This window comes from Miniopterus natalensis, chromosome 2 (assembly GCF_054644295.1).
Source record: "Miniopterus natalensis isolate mMinNat1 chromosome 2, mMinNat1.hap1, whole genome shotgun sequence".
NCBI lineage: Eukaryota > Metazoa > Chordata > Mammalia > Chiroptera > Miniopteridae > Miniopterus > Miniopterus natalensis.
In genome coordinates this window covers 87861032-87877720 of record NC_142082.1, presented here as the reverse complement: position 1 = coordinate 87877720, position 16689 = coordinate 87861032, and the positions used below count along the sequence as shown (strand labels likewise).

Sequence of the window (16689 nt, the reverse complement as noted above, 5' to 3'; positions counted from 1 at the left end):
TTTATAGAACTATTTAAAACCAACATTATCATAGACAGAACTGTGATAAATATTGTTTTAAGCCACTAAATTTTGTATGTTACTTACTGTCTCAAGAATGCTGCATAAGGAACCACACCAAAACTCTGTGGTTTACAATCACCAGCATTTATTATTGCTCACAAGTCTATAAGCCAGCTGGGTGGTTCTGCCAATCTGGACTAGGCCTTGCTTTCAGTTGGTATCAAATGTATCTGCAGTCAGCTGGCAGGCTGGCTGGGGACAGCTAGTCTAGCATAGCTTCACTCATATGTCTGGCTGTTAACTGGCTATTGGCCGGTACAACAGAGGTGACTGGGCCATGTGCCTCATTATCCAGCAGGCTAGGCTGGGCTAGGCTTGTTACCATGGTAGCTGGGTAGGGTTCTAAAAGAACAAGTGAAAGTGTTCAAAAACTTTGGAAGTCTACTCAGAGCTGGCATATTATTTCCTCTGCATTCTATTAGCCAAAACAAGTCACATGTTCAGTTCTCCCGATTTAAGAGGTAGGTAAAGATACTCAACCTCTTGGTGGCAGGAGCAGCAAAATTACATTGCAAAAGTCACAAACACATAGAGGAATAAAAAATTGGGGATATAGTACAAAAAATCTACCCCAAATAAATAAAAACCCAATCGTTTCATTTATCTATAAAAATTCAATCCCTTTTTTTAAAGATGGAAATGTAATTTTTTTAAATTTACTTTTTATTATTGACAATATTACAGATGTCCCCCATTTTCCCTCCCTCCACCTAGCTCCACCCCACCCCACCCCACCCCACCTCAGGCCTTCACTGCACTATTGTCTGTGTCCATGAGCTATGCATATAGGCATATAAATTCTTTGGTTAATCTTCCCACCTCCCACCCCCACCCCCTTCCCTCTGAATTTGTCAGTCTGTTACATGCACTCATGTTGCTGGACCTATTATGTCAGTTTATTTTGTTCATTAGATTCCACATATAATTCAGTTCTCACTGGCCTAGTTCCCTCCTTTCCTATTCTTCCTATTCCATTTTAAAAAGCCCAGTTGATTTTTTTTTTTTTGCCATTATAGGGATTCAATAAAGTTCCCAGCACCATAAGCTAGAGAACAAATAACAGTTAATAACAAATGCAAAATGAATTCCTCTGTATCAACTACAGAATAGAATAAGTGAATCAGACAACTCAAAGGTCAACAATTGGACTTTAATGAATAATTTTGGTAAAAGCATTTTTGCACAGATATGCAAATCTAAAGCATACAAAAATAAAGATTCCTACTCTCCTTAAATACTTCTTGGTACAGCTGTGAGTCAGTTTAACTTGATATATATTTCAGAGCTTAAAAACCAAGAAACTAACAAATTTTTGCAGTTAAACTTGTGACACATACATTTCTTTTCCTAACACTGGAAATACTTTAACTTGTTATTTTTATTGATGGGTTTGCCTTTTAAAAGTTTTCCTAAGAACAAATATAAGAAAAAAGTATCTATATAGATTATCCATCATTCTTTGAACATTACTTAGGAATAACACAGTCTTAAAATAGATCAATTTTGAAAAACAATGACAAAATGCTGGAATGTTATTCTTATATTCAGGATCTTTTTGAAAAAGAAATGAGTATTAAAAAAATAATTTTGTCCTGGCACTGGTGGGATGAGATACACTTTTACTGTTGACAAATTCAACACATAACAGTGTCTGCTTTAAAAGAGATCAAAGCTAACAGGTAACATGAAGAAGAGAAGCCAACTTTAGGAGATGCATTCATTCCAGTGTACTTAGTTAATCCCTCAGGTTTTACCAGCACATTCCAAAAAACAGATGCATTCCCTAATTTCACACATATTTAACAATTTAACTTTCCCTATAGATATAAAGTATGTTTATCTCTTTGAAAGCTCCATTCTTAACTGCAAAAAAAAAAAGGTTATTATAAGAACCCAATTCTAAGTGCCTCAACAACATTTATCCATCACAAGTAGCTACCAGTATTTCTTAAGAGGAATATGACTTGCATTGTGAATAAGACAATTCTTAGTTGTGTGAGACCATTCCAGATACTGCAGAACATTTAGCATTTCTGGACCATTCACTAAAAGCCAGCAGTTTTTAGTCACTGTGACAATCAAAAATACACACCCATAACATTTCCAACTGCCCCTTGATGAGAACCATTGAGCTAGATACAAGATTAATGTCAATTAACTTAACTTCCACAGAAAGTAACTGCTTCAAAATCTTCAGTAACAATGACTGAAGAACATTTTGTTTAAAATACATTGTAATTAAATGTTCTTTTGCAAAGATAAGCTGATTTCTTCAAATTTATGGTGACCTGAAAGAATAGGATGTACAAAATGCAATATTTATTTATCCCCAAATGCACCCATACATTTACAGGAAAATAACTTGATGTTCTACTAGCATATCTAACCCCACTTATCTTAGTATAAAAATATTTTTGCCTACTACAATAAGATAAAAAAAAAACATATAGAGCTTCTTAATAAATTCCCTCATGCTGATGTTCCTGAAAACTGCTGCTGTCTTTGCTCCAAAACTTGCTGATTTAATAGTTGTTGTTGTTTCTGTAAAAAATGCACCACTTCTGGGCTTCTTAGTAATGACTTAAAGAAAACAGAAAAAACATATTTATTAATAGTGTTATTCTTATGGGATTAGATTGTATTCATGCTATGACACTACTCTGATAAGTCCCTACACAAGATCCAATATGCTTAGAAAACAAAACATGCCTAAATTAATGTTTGCACCTGATACACTGCATTTAAACTGTAAACTAATAGTAAAATTGGATGTCATACATCAAAATACTAAAACTTAAAAATAGTGGGTGAAACCTGAACATATTGGTGACTTTGCACACAAAGGAAATGCTTTATATGACATGGCAGCATATAAAGAGCCAATAGCACTGACCCAGGATTTGAGCAAGAAAAAAAAAGAAAATGAAAAGAGGCTACATATGAAAATGACAGTAAAATGCCACTTTGGAAATACATTTAAGACTTGTACTGGAACTCAAATTTCTCCCATGAGCCTACTAAGTCTTTCTGAAGAAATAAAAAATAGTATATACGTGTGAGTAAGTATAGGTATGTGTGTATTGATAGGTACGTTACAAAAATTTCTAAAAAGAAAGAATAAAACTGCTGTAAAATAACCAATACGTTTTGTACACATTTCATTTTAAAATACAGTTGTAATAATAAAACAAATATAATAGACTATGGTTAATATGTTTTTATTATAATAAAATACATATAAAATTGATGAAGAAATAAAACCATGGCTACAATTAGTTGAAAAAAATAAACTGAATAATGTAGAAATACTGTCATTAAATACTGATTTTAAATTTATAAAATTTATATTATAGTATAGTATAGTACATTTCCTATTAGCTTTATTTAAAACTTAGTTGTAAAAACTACCCAACATCTTATTAAATAAATGTACAACAGTTTTCTTAACTGTTATGAAACTGATGAACATTTAGGTTGTTTATACTACTATTTTACTATTGATGATAAATACATTTCTGGCAACATCTTTATGCTTTATCCAAATTTAGTATTTATTTTCTTAAATGTCTTTTTTTAATGTTTTATCTTTATTGCTGAAAGTATTACAAATGTCCCTTTCCCCCATTGATTCCCTCCACACTGCAAATCCCTCCCCCACCAGGCCTTCACCACACTATTGTCTGTATCCATGGGTTATCAATATACGCATATAAGTTCTTAGGTTAATCACTCCCCAAACATACACTCACCCCTGCCTTCCCTCTAAGATTCATCAATCTGTTCCATGCTTCTATGTCTCTGGATCTATTTTGTTCATCAGTTTATTTTGTTCATTAGATTCCACATGAGTAAGATCATGTGATACCTGTCTTTCTCTGACTGGCTTATTTCAATTAGCATAATAACTCCACAGGTCACACCATGCTGTCTCAAAGGGTAAGAGATCTATCTTTTTTACAGCTGCATAGTATTTCATGGTGCAAATGTCTGAGAAGATGCTTAATATGATTTCAATCTTCCAGAACTTGTAGAGATTTGTTTTGTGTCCTAAGATGTGATCTATCTCTGTGTCCCATGTGCACTTGAAGAGATTGTATATTCTGCAACTTTGCAGAAAAATGTTCTGTAAATGTCAATGAAATCCACCTGATCTAGTGTGTCCTTTAGAGTCACTGTTTCCTTGAAGTTTTTTGTTTGTTTTTTCAGCTTGTGTGAGTCTTTTGTTCTGAGGTGGGTCTCTTGTAGATAGCATATTTTTGAGTCTTGTTTTCTTATCCATTCAGCTACCCTATGTCCTTTGATTGGAGCATTTTATCCATTTATATTTAAGGTTATTATTGATAGGTACTTACCAATTTTATTTCTTTATGCCTATGTTCCTCTTACTCTCTAATTCAACTTCTTATTCCAGCAGTCCCTTTAACATTTCTTGCAATGCTGGTTTGGTGGTCATAAACTCCTTTAGCCTTTTTTGTCTGGGAAGCTCTTTATTTCACCATCTATTTTGAATGATAGCCTTGCTGGATAGAATAGTCTTGGTTTCAGATCTTTGCTTTTTATTACCTTGAATACTTCATGCCATTCCCTTCTGGCCTGTAGAATTTCTGATGAGAAATCAGCTGACAGCCTTATGGGTGCTCCTTTGTAGGTAACAGATTGCTTTTTTCTTTCTGCCCTTAAGATTCTTTGTTTTGAATTTTTGGCATTTTAATTATGATGTGTCTGGGTGTGGTTCTCTTTGGGTTCTTCTTGCTTGGGACTCTCTGTGCCTCATAAACTTGTGTGACTTTTCCTTCACCAGGTTAGGGAAGTTTTCTGCCATTGTTCCTTCAAACAGGTTCTCTAACCCTTGCTTACTTTCTAGATCTTCTGGTACTCCTATGATGGGACAATTGTTACATTTCATGTTGTCCCACAGCTCCCTTAAACTGTCCTCTTGTTTTTGAGTAGTATTTTCTTTTTGGATCTCTGATTGAGTGATTTGTTTCTACCCTGTCTTCTAACTCACTGATCCAATCCTCTGCATCCCTAATCTGCTCTTTTTTTCCCTCCAATATTATTATTTTTTATTTCTACAAGTCATTCTTAATTTCCTTCATAGTTTCTACATTTTTCTCATGCTGTTAAGCATCCATACAATCTATTCTGAACTTTTATCTGATAGATTGTTTATCTCTATTTCATTTAGCTCTTCTTTTGGAGAATTCTTTTGTTCTTTCATTTGGAGCTAGTTTTTTGTCTTTCCATTCTGGCTGCCTGTCTGGCTGTTTCTATGGATTAGGAGATCTGCTAAGACTCACAGTCATTTGGATGGTCTCAGGTGCAGGCCAATGTCACGTGCTGTTTGTGACCTGCCTTGAGTACCCTGTTTGAAGCTTTCTGCACTCCACAGCATGTGGTTATCTCTGCTGGGGCTGCATGCATTTGGAAAGGACCAAGATGTGTACCAAGCCCTGGCTCCAGAAGCAGATTAGGCAAAGACTCAAAGCACATAGGGGTTAAATGTTATTCAGTCTCTTAACAAGCATCAGGAGCAGAAACTCCACAGGGTGGGGCAACTGCTTCTCCCCCAAGGCAAAAGCTTCTTGGATGTTAAATGTTTACCTGAGAAAGATATCCTCTGCCATATAGAGGAATGACTTGGCACAGGAATCCAGATGGGTGCCCTCCGAGCTCTACTCCCCTGAACCAGCAATCCCAGACTCTCCTCACACAGCTCTAATCCACTCTGCTGTCTGCTGGAGCTCAAGGTGAGTGGCTGCACACAAATCTTTGTGCACTGACCCTTTAAGAGGGTGCCTGCATTTCCAGCTCTCTCCCTGGCAGACAGAAACCCCACTGCTTTTCATAGCCAGATGTGAGGTGGGCACATTTCTCAGTTCTGGTGCTCTGGGCTGGGAAATCCAGCTTGGGGTTTAGACTCCAGGGTTCTCAGTGGGAACCTCCCACAGCTGAGATACCCATCCAGACCTTCAGCTGCTGCCTGTGGGAGCCTGGCCAGCCCTCTCCAGCCTCTGCACTTCCAACCAGTCTCTCTATGTGGTCTCCGCTGTAGGTCCTTGGTTGTGAGGGTGCTCTCCAGCTCGTCTTCAGTTGCAGTTGATTATTCAGGGTGGTTTTTCTCTATTTTGTTTTAATTCCAATTTGGTACTGGGAGAGTGTCAATGTAGCTTCCACTCAATCTGCTGCTCTCTTGGAATCCTCTGAATATCTTCACAGTAAATATGATTTCTGAGTCAAAGGAGATGCCCATTTTAAAGACTCCTGATACACAATGCTCAACTGCTTTCTAGAAGTGTTGTGCCAATACAGAATGCCATTAACAGAACATAATGAGTGCCCATTTCATGGGACCCTCAACATCACTGTGCGTTATCATTTAAACTGTGTTACTGTTTATTGTGTTATCAATATTGCATTATTGCATACCTTTCCATATCATCTAATGTTAGTACTTTTTTTTCCTTATTATATCTTTTGCAGTATATTGAGGCCAAACTTTTTTCCTCAGCAATTTATATTTTACATAACAAAAATATTAACCATAGTTCTTTCATATTTGCAGCAAATATTTTTCCTATGTTAAGTTTGCACTTTTACCATTTTTGACTTTAGCATTCATTTTTATGTAGTCAAATTTATAATCTTTCCTTTGAAATTTTATCTCTTGTAAACTAAAAATTCCCATTCCTAATTTTTTAAAAAACATTTTTATTGATGTTTCAGAGAGAGAAGGGAGTGGGAGAAACACCTTTGTGAGACCTGAACATAGATCAGCTGCCTCCTGCCAGCCCCCTACTGGGGATTGAGCCCACAACCTGGGCATGTGCCCTAACAGGAGATCAAACTGGTGCATGGGACAACGCCCAACCAAGCCACAAAGGCCAGAGCTCCCATTCCAGATTTTTGAGATAAACTCCTAATTTTTTTTTTTTAATTTAAAAAATCTTTATCAAGAATTTATCTTGATGTATAGTGTGATATGACAAGCTAAATTATTTTTGTCATCAAATTATTATCCAATTATTCCAGTATTTATTGAGTAATCTCTCCTGAGTGAGTCCTGATATCTTCTATCAAATTTTTAAGAGATCCTTATTAAATATTGGTCTAATTATATCTCAATACCATTAAAGCATTATTCCACAAACCCCAGAATTCAATACAAAGAGTCTATTTTAAAATTCCATCTTGCTCAGATATCCTGGCTTAGGCAATGAAGATATCAGATTAAAAGTATTACTGCTCAGCCATGAACCAAGAGGTCATGAGTTCGATTCCTGGTCAGGGAATGTTATTCTCTCACTGATGTTTTTCTCTCTTTCTTCCCACTTTCTCTTTCTCTCTTAGAAAAAGGAAAAAAAATCAATAAAAACATATATAAAAAAATAAAAAGTATTCCTGCTCATATAGTCTTGAGAGAGCATTATGAGGGTCCAGTGTATACCAGCAGAGGCAAAATTCAATTCTGATGACCAGTTTAACAATGTTTAAAATCTCGAAATCTAAATTTTCCATTTATAAGAAAATCTTTTCTTAATAGATTTGTAACTACTTTACAGATACTTACCAGTCTTTTTTGATTTAACACTTGTTCTAAAAGTGTAGGCCTTGCAGGACGATCCCCAAAAGCTCCTGTTCTTTGTTTAACAATTGAGAGTATATTATCTGTACTTTCCTGGAATAAATGATAAAAATACAAATAGGATTAACATTTAACAAGTAATCCATGATTACAGGCATTTCAATGATGAAGTGAATAGGTCTTTGATTCTCTTCCTTCTTTTCCAGTCCTTGGACAAATCATAGACAAATGTTGACAATTAACTTGATATAACACTCCTCACTTCCACTCCCTCTAGGATTTCCAAACTGGGATCTTCAGTCTCTTGAAGGGTCTTAAAATCAATAGTGGGGCAGAAGTGGTGGGGGTAGGGGTGGGGAGGAAAAAGTTACTTGTGAGCTATTTTTCAGTATTATAAAAAATGCCAAGTAGAAATTGAACATTTTCTTCATAGAAAGCTATCCAGGCCAAAACAAAGTCTGCCTGCCTTTGGGTGGAATATATGAACTCAAAGGCAACTTACATATTAGACATTCTGATACTTTTTTGCCCAATTAACAACAAAAAATAAAGGGGAGGCAGTAAAATATTGCTTAAAGAAACAAATGACAGACAAAGCTTTTAAAATTTGAAAGTTATAAGGAGAAAAATGACAAACTGGTTTTGAACAGATTGGAAAAGACTAGCATAAACAAAGTAGGTGAGTCCTAAAATGACACCATGCCCTAGACATCATTACCCAAACAAAATCAGTAGAACTTGCTACCAAGTATGTACCCAGAGTTATCTGATAGAATCTTAAACACTTAAGATTCCTAACATAACAAAATATGGTTATTGTTCTAGTTAACTGAAACATTTTCTTAGAAAAACATGATGTAGTCCTGGCTGTTGTGACTCAGTGGTTAGAGCATTGGCCTACACAACGGAGGGTTTAGGGTTCGGTTCCTGGTCAAGAGCATGTACCTGGGTTGCAGGTCTGATCTGTACCCCCAGTCGAGGTACGTGTGGGAGGCAACCAATTGATGTGTTTCTGTCGCATCCATGTTTCTTTCTCTCTCTCCTCCTTCCCTCTCCCTTCTACTCTCTCTAAAAATCAATGGAAAAAATATCTTCACCCCTTGGGTAAGGATTAAAAGAACAAAAACAAATAACATGATACAATATTTACCACATCCAAAAACTCTAAATAAATATAAAACTATACATGTTTTATTATGAAGCCATGCCTAATGTGAGTTTACTCACCTCTTTGCTCTTCATTTAGGTTATCAAAGCTTTTTTTTTTCTTTTGGCCTTCCCTCTACTGGCCTCTGCATTGTCTATTAGAATATCCCCTTTTTTCTTTCATTATGAGAATCTACCAACCTATTTTAAAAATGTTCAATCCCTAAACAATTTAGGCTTCAAAATGTATAAAAACTGTTAAAAGAGGATTCTAATACCCAGAGAAAGCAAAAATAATCTCTCCCTTCCTCTCTCCTCATAAAATGTGTCTTGCTTTTCTTTATTTATGGGACTAACTTTTTTAAATTAAATTTTTTGGGATAACATTGGTTAATAATAATATATAAATTTCAGGTGTCCAACTTTATAATACACTATCTGTATACTCGATTGTGTGCTTACCACCTGAAGTCTAGTTTCCTTCTGTCACTATATGTTTACCCCTCTTTATCCCTTCATCCTCCCCCAACCCCCCTTTGTCTCTGGTAACCATCATTCTGTGGGATTGTTTCATTTTTATCTGCACAAGGAATGGCATGACGAAATTGACTTGACGGTAGAATATCCTGTATTCTCAACAACCCCTGACAAAGCACTGTGTAGATTCAGAATGTTAATATCACAAAATCATAGAAGCTTGCAGTGGAAATAACCTTGAGTTATCTAGTCGAACTTCTATAAATACTGAATTACCTTTTCAAAGATTTTGAATGCTTTTTGTACTGAGGAGCTTAACTAACTTTTGAGGCAACCCATTTGGTTTTGAATAGCTCTAACATTTAGGTGGCTTTTAGTTAGGTTCAGCTGAAAAACATAACTCTTGTGATTTTCAGCTAAGTACTAGTTACTTCAGAACTATGCAAAATAAATCTACTGCCTCTTTGAAATGATAGCCTTTTAGATATTAAATGATTACAATCCCACAGGTTAATTCTTTTATCCCTTGTTCATGTGCCTCTCACATAGAACAGTTTTTAGATACATGAACTAATTATTATATATACATTTGTTCCTTATTTAACATTGATTTGTGTAAGAAATACTGATTTAATAATTTCTAATCTTGCTGCTCAAACTATAGCAGAAGACCCATGTAATCATCTATGAGTCCCTACTATAATGATCTTCTAAAGAGTCTATACATCTACAGGCTTTTGACTTTAATCCACCCCAGCAGTGTCGGAGCCCCAGTAATTCCCTAAATAGAAACTGTCATTTAAGACTCCAAATCCAAACCCCATAGCCTGGCATTCAATACCATACAAAAATTGGCTTCAAATCCTTTTTCTACATTTATCTTTCATGAGTTTTTCACAAAGATTCTACTCAAGCTAGAATGGTCCACTTGCTGTAATCTCAAAGTGTCTTCATATTACCACTTTCCTTTCTTTACTAAAATGTGCCTCTCTTTCTTTTTACCTACCAAAATTCTAGGGAAGCGGTAGAGTGTGGGGTTAAGACTGAAGGCTCTGGAATCAAATTGCTTGGGTTTAAGTACTTGATGGCTGTATGATCTAGGCCATGTTACTTTACTTCTCTGAGCCTCAGTTTCCACATATGTCAAATATAGTACCTATCTCATTGTGAGGTTTCATTTACAGCTTAACATAGTGTATGGCACATAAGAAACTTAGCTGATTAAGCATATCTATCAGCCATCCTTTCTAGCTTAAACTGCTATTTTCTCTGTCAAGCCTTCCCAGAGTGTCTTGGGCTACAGTGATCCATCCTCCTCTCCACTACTAAAGCTGTTCTATATAGTTGGCCCTTATTATATCTCTACTGTTCACTAGTATTTTCTTTACACTCAAATCAACAAAGATAAAAACATACAGTTCTTGAAATCTCAACTGGTAAAGGGTCCCATAATATAAGACAAATGATATAGTAAGCTATAATTTCTTGCTTATAGCAATTAATTCTCTTCCTTAAATCAACACCCAAATTATTTTTGAATAGAAACATTATTAAGATGTGGTTTTTTTTGGTGGGGGGGGTGAAGGAAGAGACGATAATTCAGTATCGATTTACCTTTTATATATGTTCCTCAAACTGTAGGTGGAAATGCTGGGCCATTAAAAAAAAGGTAGCTACAGGTAAGTAATGTCTTTCTTGGAAAGTGAAAAGAAGCAGATTATCTTCTCTCTCTACAATGAACTGAAATGAAGTGAATGGGAACCTTTGGAACATACAGAGATAACCACCCTAACTTTCATTCTGTAATAAGTGAAATGTTTATTTCCATAATTCCTTGTAATCCAAGACTTGGTATTTTACAAGGATATGGATAGAGTAGGTTTTAAACCTAAGACCCACAGGGTCTCTGAACTCCATAAATTGTGTATGCAAAATTAAATACCTACATATGTGCATTTTTCTGGGAAAAGGGTTCATTAGGTTTCATCAAATTCTCAAAGGAGTCCTTTTACCCTAAACAGATTAGGACTCTGGCTGGAATAATAGGGAATGAGAAGTCACTCAGAAGATCCTAATCTGTGAATTAATTACATTTTGGTGACTTCAGATGTTTGAAATATTTAGAACATTACATTTGTAAACAATTACAAAGTCTTAAATTTGAGCAATGAGGCAGCTGTTCAAGTCCAGCCCCAAACTAAGAAATTTAAAGACTTTTTTAAAAAAATATATCTTTATTGATTTCAGAGAGAGGAAAGGAGAGGGAGAGAGAGAGATCGAAACATCAATGATGAGAGAGTCATTGATTGAGCCCACAACCCAGGCATGTGCCCTGACCGGGAATCGAACCCTGATCGCCTGGATCCTAGGTCGAGGCTCAACCTCTGAGCCACGCCCAGCCGGGCAATTTAAATACTTTTAAAATACATTGTAGGACAGCTTTCAGTTTTAACAAAATTTAATTTTGTCTTTTAACAAAATTTAATTTTTCTCTGCACTGAAGAATTAAGGAGGAAAACACACAGGATGAAGTATCTACTTATTTGCAACAACTTCAAAGAATACCACTAATAATGACAGTAATAATGGCTAAGGCTTACTGACTTTTACTATCTGCTGGACACTCAATATGGAATACCTCACATATTCACAGTACATTGTGAACTAGGTACTATTTTAATACCCATTTTACAGATGAAGAAGCTTAAGCTTAAAAGAGTTTAACAACCTGTTCAAGGGCACACAGCCAGCAGATGACAGAGTGGAGATTTGCAGTCAGAAGTCCAATTCCAGAGCACTGGCTTTAATTGTCAACACCAATTCAAACAATCCAAAAATCTTTTGAGGCTTTCATCCCATTATTATTCAATTATTTTTCTCCAGGGGTACTAAAAAAGGGGTGAGAACAGGGGACCAAGCATGGGTTTACTGAGAACAGGGTATTAAGGGGTACTGGGAACAGAGTACTAAGAACTGTGATACTCAAAACAGGAGACAGAACAGACAGGGTAGTGAAAACAGTAAGAGATTACGTTCTCCAAAGTACCAATTTCATCTGGATTCCTGTCTCTGCCTGATCCTTTAGTAATGAACTGGATCATTTACTATCTGTCCTTCCAGTCCATATCCCAGATCTTTTGAAATGACAGCTTTTCTGATGTGCAACATCATTTTCATTGAAATTTATCCATCTATCACAAGGATGCAACAGAACTATTAGGGCTTTGCACATGTTTGTGTAAACTGTAAGGCAAGCACTCACTCTCAAGCCTCAAGTCCAGCCATAGCAACCTGGCCCATCTAGGGGCCAGTAGGCAGGCCTAGGAAATGCGGTTTGCACAAGACTGAGGTTGCTTCTTCCCCCTCCGCCCCCCCAAGACCCCAAATAAGATCTAATACCTCCAGCTGGACGTTTCCCACACTGCCAGCCGGGGCGGCTCCGCCGCAATTCTGGGCCTGGTCGCTTTTCTTCTTTTTGTACTTGTCCTTGTACATTTTGTTGCGGTGTTTCTTGCACATCCACGGCTTGCGCTGCTTGGCCACCTGGCTGGTGGTTTCGCTGCAGCCCTCGTAAATGCAGGTCTTGCACATGCTGCCCCCGCCGCTGCCCCTTTTACGGGCTCCCCTGCTGCCTCCTTCGCCCCCGGAGTGGGTCTCTTCGTCCTCCAGGTCCTCCAGACTAGCTGTGCTCTCGCCTCCCCCCGGGGGATCTGAAGTGTCCAGGAGGTCCGCTTCCTCCTCCCCCGCGTCCTCCTCTCCATCCCCCGCCACGTCACACGGATACCTAATAGGCTTGCCCGCGCGCGTGTTGCCCCCTAGGGCGGGAACTTGCCTCAGGACGCCCTCGGCCGCTGCTTCCTCCGGCCCTCCACAGGGGCGCATCACCAGCAAGGTGAACTGCGAGGCCGCAGCCGGGACGTGGGCCGCAGCCAGGGTCGGACTCGGAGCAGGAACAGGGGCAGGGGCCCCGGGGCGGAGCGCACCACAGGCGGCAACCGGCCCCGAGCCCTCAGCGACGCCCTGCACCTCCGTGATGCTGAGCCCTGGCGGGGGTCCGCAACCCAACTTTTCAGCACCCTGGGGACCCAACGTCACCTCCAAAACGAGACTCAAAATAGGCGAGAGGAAAAGAGACGGGCTCCACGATGGCGCCTGAACTGCGCCTGCGCGACCTCCGTCGTCGGCGCGTTAGCGCGTCTACGCAGGAGCTAAGCAGCGAACCCGGAGCCTCTGAGGGGCGGGGCTGAGCGTAGGACCGCGGCGGACCTGACTGCGCAAGTGCAGGTCCAGCGGCCCCACCCGCGGCGGTGGCTGTTGCTTCTAGGTGGCCGGGTGCAGAAGTCTCTAGGCCGGGGCAGGAGAGCGCTGTTCCCTGTCCAAACCTGCACTCTCTCAAACGTTTCAATGCACTTTTGTGCTGGAATTTACAATATGTAAATTAAGATTTCTCTTGAGTGATCTCATTACTTGTGGCCTTAGGACGCTGATTGTACAAGATATTTTGCTGCAAACTGCCTGAAACGGAGATGTGAAGTTAGCATGTGGTAGTGTCACAACCTGGCATCACCAGATATCCGTCGGTGAAGGCAGAGGCGGCCTGGCTCCGCGTCAGTGAAGGCAGAGACTACCTATTTGAAAATGGTATAATGGAGAGGGAGTGGGCCAGACCTGGGGCCAAATCGTACTTTTGTTGCGATCTAAATGATTTATTCTTGTTAATCTTGACCCAAGGATATTTTTTCCATTGGTTTTTTAGAGGTGAGGTGGCGAAAGAGAGCGGGGGAGAGAGGGAAAGGAGAGAGAGAGATGTGAGAGAGACACATGATTGGTTTCTCCCCGCAGGCAGCCCCCACCAAGCCAGGGATTGAACCTGGATCCCAGGCAGTGCCCTGGACCAGGAATCCAATGGGGACTTTGGTACACAGGCCTAAACTCTAACCACTTAGCTGCAAGGGCCAAGGCTAAATGATCTACTCTTGATAAATTTGTTGTTCTCTCTCAGAAACTTATATATCTAATTGTTAATACCTCTAAGGTAAGTCTTAAATAATGTTTTCATTAAATACACTGAAAATGTGTGAAAAAAAAGTTGAATGACAAAAGGTTAAAAAACAATGAACGATCTATTATTTCTACCAGTTGTGCAATTGCTGGATGCTCAGTCTTGACTTAGTCAAATCCCAGGTGGGAACAGCTACCACCATGTCCTGAACACAACTGTCATGTACACTTGTCTTTCCATTCATTTCTTACTCCTGGCCTAGTGAGGTTTCCCCATATCATCTATTGGAAAAGCAAAGCAATGACTAACCAAAAATGATACATCCATTCACATTTTGGGTGCTGTGTGGGTAGTTCACCCACTAAAGGGGGAGGGAGCATAGATTAACCGAAGAACTTATATGTATATATGCATACCCAGGGACACAGACAAGAATGTGGTGAAGGCCTTGGGAGGGGGCAGGAGCGGGGTGGAGGACGTCAATGGGGGGAAAAGGTAGATATCTGTAATACTTTCAACAATAAAGATAAATTTTAAAAAATAGAATAAAAATAGAGGCATAATGAAGGGGAGAAGTTTTGGAATTAGACCTGGGTGGCACTGCCCTGTGTGACCAGAGCTAGTTAGTGACAGCCTCTCTGAGATTCAGTTATCTTATTTGTAAAATAAGCAGTCAGTGGTATGCTAGAACTGGGAGATGAGAGCCAGTTATTAAAATTTCAGCAGTTTAATAAGCTGGAAGTTAAACACTGCCATTATTAAAAATTAAGTTATATAAACTTACAATTTAATTATATTAAAAACAAAGGTTAAAAAACTCAAAAGTCATCACTTTCTAATTGTTTTATTATATTTTACTATTAGATGTGTTTATAAGATTATTTGTCTTGTGGACCAAAGGGGGCCATATGCTAAACCTGACAAGCTCAGGGAAAGCCTGCATTGCATGGTCGCCTTGCAAACTCAAAGACCTAAAGTAACCACAAAGTATGGTCTTAAAACTTGAAATTAAAACTTTTAAACTAAAGGAAGTTTGTGGCGGACAGGCATGTCCTAAGGTAGTATTTTTTCATAACAAAGTTTAATCTCTTTTGCATCTGTGATAACATACGCAATTAACATGCCTTTGCAAAAACAAAGTAATTATCCTTTTTCAGGACCCCTCAAAGCACAGGCAATGCTCTGTGGAGACCACAGGTTCCCTTGTTATCATTGTTATCATGTTAATTGTTGACTGTAAACTGTCCTGCACCCACCTAGGTAAAAGAAGTGTCTATCTATCATTTTACTTTTTATCCAATCCCAGAGATTTCCCGGCTTTGCTTTCTCCTGGCTCCCTAACCTATCACCAGTGGATTTCATGTAACCCATCTATGTCTCCTCTTTTGACTGTAATGTATAAAACAGGGTGCAAAACTGCCATTCTCCAGAGCATTATCTCAATTCTTTGAGATTCTCTTTCCAGGCATTTGTCGGCAGTTTGGCTCAAAGTCACAAAAACTCTTCACAGGTTTGAATGCTTCTTACGTTAACAGTATTGTATCTATATGTGGAAATACTATTTAGTGGTGTGATACTGCACATCTCTTCCCAACTCTGTATTGAATGATGTCACATTGGTCACTCAAAACCAGCCAAGGTGGGTGTATTTACACTATGGAAATTGTCAATGCTACAAAGCAGGGCCTGACTTATTGTTGACTGTCTCCAGATTTAAGAAGATAATAGTGAAGATGTTAATGAATATTAAATTTAAAATGTTTCCATGTCTGTGGCTGTTATAGCCTCCCAAAACTGAAGAACTATATAATGATTTCAACAAGAAGTTGCTTACATTATTCTGGAACAAGTGAAGTTCTGGTATAAATCTTTGCATAAAAATTGTTTTATTTTTGTCTTAGTATAAATAAAAATCAGTCAAAATTCATGTCAGAACTATACTCTTTGTTAATAATGTCAGCAAGTTCTTTGCTGAATTGGATAGGGATCAAGGATTTATTTATAGTTTGAATTTGTGCCACTATTTGTGGTGAAATAATTATAAAAAACTGATAATGGATTTTCCAAGAAATAGCAAGTTACACTGAAGTATGGGCATATGGAATTTACAATAGTCTTGTGTATTTTACCATTATTTGTAAATTGTGTGCTGAACATTCTAATAATTTTTAAAAAAATTTACCAGCAAGCCTGGCCGGGCGTGGCTCAGCGGTTGAGCATCGGCCTAGGATCCAGGCAATCAGGGTTCGATTCCCGGTCAGGTTGCGGGCTCAATCAATGACTCTCTCATCGTTGATGTTTCGATCTCTCTCTCTCCCTTTCCTTCCCTCTCTCTGAAATTAATAAAGATATATTTTAAAAAATTAAAAAAATAAAAATAAAAATTTACCAGCACACCACAGAGGGCAATACTGTT

The 16689-nt window shown here is 38.3% G+C and overlaps 1 protein-coding gene across 1 annotated transcript; it reads right to left on the bottom strand.

Moving 5' to 3' along the window:
• Positions 1–1192: 1192 nt before the first annotated feature.
• On the bottom strand, positions 1193–13421 carry RFXAP (regulatory factor X associated protein). The gene is made up of 3 exons (XM_016197259.2): positions 12671–13421; positions 7634–7741; positions 1193–2643 (listed from the first exon to the last, which is right to left on the bottom strand). The coding sequence occupies exons 1-3, from the start codon at positions 13151–13153 to the stop codon at positions 2533–2535; spliced, it is 702 nt and encodes a 233-aa protein (XP_016052745.2). The 5' UTR covers positions 13154–13421; the 3' UTR covers positions 1193–2532.
• Between the last annotated feature and the right edge of the window lie 3268 nt (positions 13422–16689).